The sequence below is a fragment of the Protomyctophum parallelum genome (genome assembly GCF_964188405.1).
Source record: "Protomyctophum parallelum genome assembly, chromosome: 9".
Taxonomy (NCBI): domain Eukaryota; kingdom Metazoa; phylum Chordata; class Actinopteri; order Myctophiformes; family Myctophidae; genus Protomyctophum; species Protomyctophum parallelum.
Window position 1 is genome coordinate 39,724,762 of NC_139706.1, and position 2,713 is coordinate 39,727,474.

The 2,713-nt window shown below is 38.2% G+C and overlaps 1 protein-coding gene across 3 annotated transcripts in view; it reads left to right on the plus strand.

The window, feature by feature from the left end:
- Positions 1-1,764, plus strand: part of LOC310864300 (acetylcholinesterase-like) — a 16,421-nt gene extending 14,657 nt beyond the window's left edge. For all 3 annotated transcript variants that reach the window (XM_083772937.1, XM_083772936.1, XM_083772938.1), the window contains exon 10: positions 65-1,764. In XM_083772937.1, the coding sequence (XP_083629063.1) occupies positions 65-162 (98 nt within the window). In that variant the 3' untranslated portion in view covers positions 163-1,764. The remainder of the gene's footprint in view (positions 1-64) is intronic.
- The last annotated feature ends 949 nt before the right edge of the window (positions 1,765-2,713 follow it).

Genomic DNA, 2,713 nt, shown 5'->3' on the forward strand with positions numbered 1-2,713 from the left:
CTGTCTGTCTGTGTCTCTCTCTCTCTCTCTCTCTCTCTCTCTCTCTCTCTCTCTCTCTCTCTAGATGAACTACTGTCATGTGTACATGCTGATGGAACTGCTCTGCGATGTAGCCATCCACTCCTCATTCTACTGTCTACCTACTGCCTATTGCGGGGCTGAAAAGAACTGTCTGTTATTCTGTTGTACCCATTACCACAAACACACAGTAAAAAAGTTCAGCTTTTCTTGCCTTTTATCTGTTTCAATGTAAGGCATCATTATAACCAATTACTTGGTGTCTGTTCCCTCACCCCTAACCACTTTTTGCATGTTTTATGTTTGACACATTGCTAGTGGAGTTATTGATTTTTGTATGTTGATTGATGATGTTTTTATCTACAGTATTGTGACATGCCCAACATAGGGAAGCCAGGTTCAAAGTAGTATAGGCTATTGGTGTTGCGTTGGTGTTGCGTTGCTGCTTGCGGGTAACGTCAGATCCATTGGTCGCTGGTTTACCTCCCAGTAGTAATGCAATGGAGTTCACCACCAGGATATCACTCTTTCTTTTACTGTTGAATGCATATTGAATGAATTGTTCATGTGTTTTTTGAGCGGTCTTTACACAATCTATTATACATTCTGTACCTTCGTGAATCCAATAACGGACTGTAGAGTATTATATAGCATAGAGGTGTGGCTGTGGGTTTTGTTTCTCATGAATAATAATAATAATAATAATAATAATAATAATAAAACTTTATTTGTATAGCACCTTTCATGGAGAAAGAAAGAAAAGAAAAGCAAGGCATAAAACATTAAAAATAATAGCAGTAATGCAATACAGTGAGGACATGAATAACAAAACATTTGAAAGATCAATTAAAAGGTAGGTACAGTGGGAGTTTGTTCCACACATGTCGGCCCGTATAAAGCAAAAAGCTGCTTCGCCGTACTTTTTAGTTGTCATTTTTTTAGGCACAGCGAGCAGGCCAGCAGTAGAAGACCTGAGGGGGGCGGTTTGGTTTAAACAAGTAAAATCCTAAAAACAACCGGAAGCCAATGCAGTGAAGCTAAAACTGGAGTAATATGTTCTCTCATCTTAGTTTCAGTTAAAACTCTGGCTGCCGCATTTTGGACAAGTTGTAATCTGTCAGTTGTTTTCTTAGGCAGTCCAGAAAAAAGTGCATTGCTGTAATGCAAGAAAAAACAAAGGCGTGGATGAGCGTTTTTGCATCGTCCAGAAAAGGCCAGTAACGTCCGTACATTCAGGCAACAGCTTTGAGGAAAGGTTGGTCTTGGGTCAAGGAACAGCTGCGTCACTTTTTACATTGATCGGCCAAAAGGGGAGAGGTGGTCAGGTGGTGGGTGAGGCTTCCCACAGAATGGCCTGTAACTTTAGGATAGATTATTCCAATGCACTATTGTTGGTGTCTCGCCCTGAAATGAACAGAACTACAAGCTCAGAACTGTGACGCATTGTGAGCTTGTAGTTCAGCTACTTTGGCTACGAGACACTGGTGTGCAAAGTATAAATCAAGCTTCATCAGGGTTGTACTTTAGCTTTACTATAGAACGTTGCTATTGTAGTAGACGAGACGAGATTGTATTGGTTACATCATTGGCCTAAAACAAACAAAATGTTGGTGCTGGAGCGATCATGATCAATGATCATTTTGGGATCATTTGATGTTTCCGATTTATTTTTACTTGTGTTTGTAATAATGTCAATAATGTCAGATTTATTTTTGTATTCAATTTATTAAAATGTATTTGAAATTACTACTGATTATCCCATCATTAAGCAACAGGATGTATTTGGTAATTTGGTAATTCATTACAGGCACATTGTTTACTCATCACGGCAGGCATTTGCCTGGTTCATGTTTACATGTTTTTTAACCGTAATATTTACCCTTTTCCATGTTATTCCCTTTTTATATCGACACTGTTATTTTCCAGCATTCTCATGGGTAATGATAATGTCATACTAAACAGTGTCATCAAGTAAATGTCAGGGTCTTTATATAAAATAGCTTAATTGATGTTGGACTAAAATGAACCGTTTTGGTCGAATAACCATGTTAAATGGACGTGCACGTGCGTGTGATTACGTTTGTTTGCATGCAGACTTTCAATTGCTATTGTACTACCAGACATTTGTTGTTCTTTTTGGGAAATTATATATATTATATATATATATATATATATATATATTTGTAGAGTGAAATGCCATACTCATTTATTTTTCTTATAATACATTTGAATGGTCACACTGCATGGGTTTAAATACAAACACGCACGTACACACAGCACACTACATTCATATTACACATGCATACACACAATATCATGCACACACGATTTGTAATGTTCGTTTTATATCCAACCTTTCAAAAGTGACTTAATCTCTCTCTCTCTCTCTCTCTCTCTCTCTCTCTCTCTCTCTATATATATATATATATATATATATATATCTACTGTATCTACAGTCTCTACGTGCGTGCGTGCGTGCGTGCGTGCGTGCGAGCGAGCGAGCGGACGTGAGAGAGAGAGAGACGAGAGTGAGAAATCTGTCCAGAGAACATATGTAGCTGACTGTTAGCATTTGAAGTGACATTACCATGCCCTCAGTTATGAAAACATTTGGCATTTCCCAAAGAGGACATGTATTTAGCATATCTCATCTATTATGGATGAGGATAAAGAGACAGAGGTAGAAGAGGGCCAG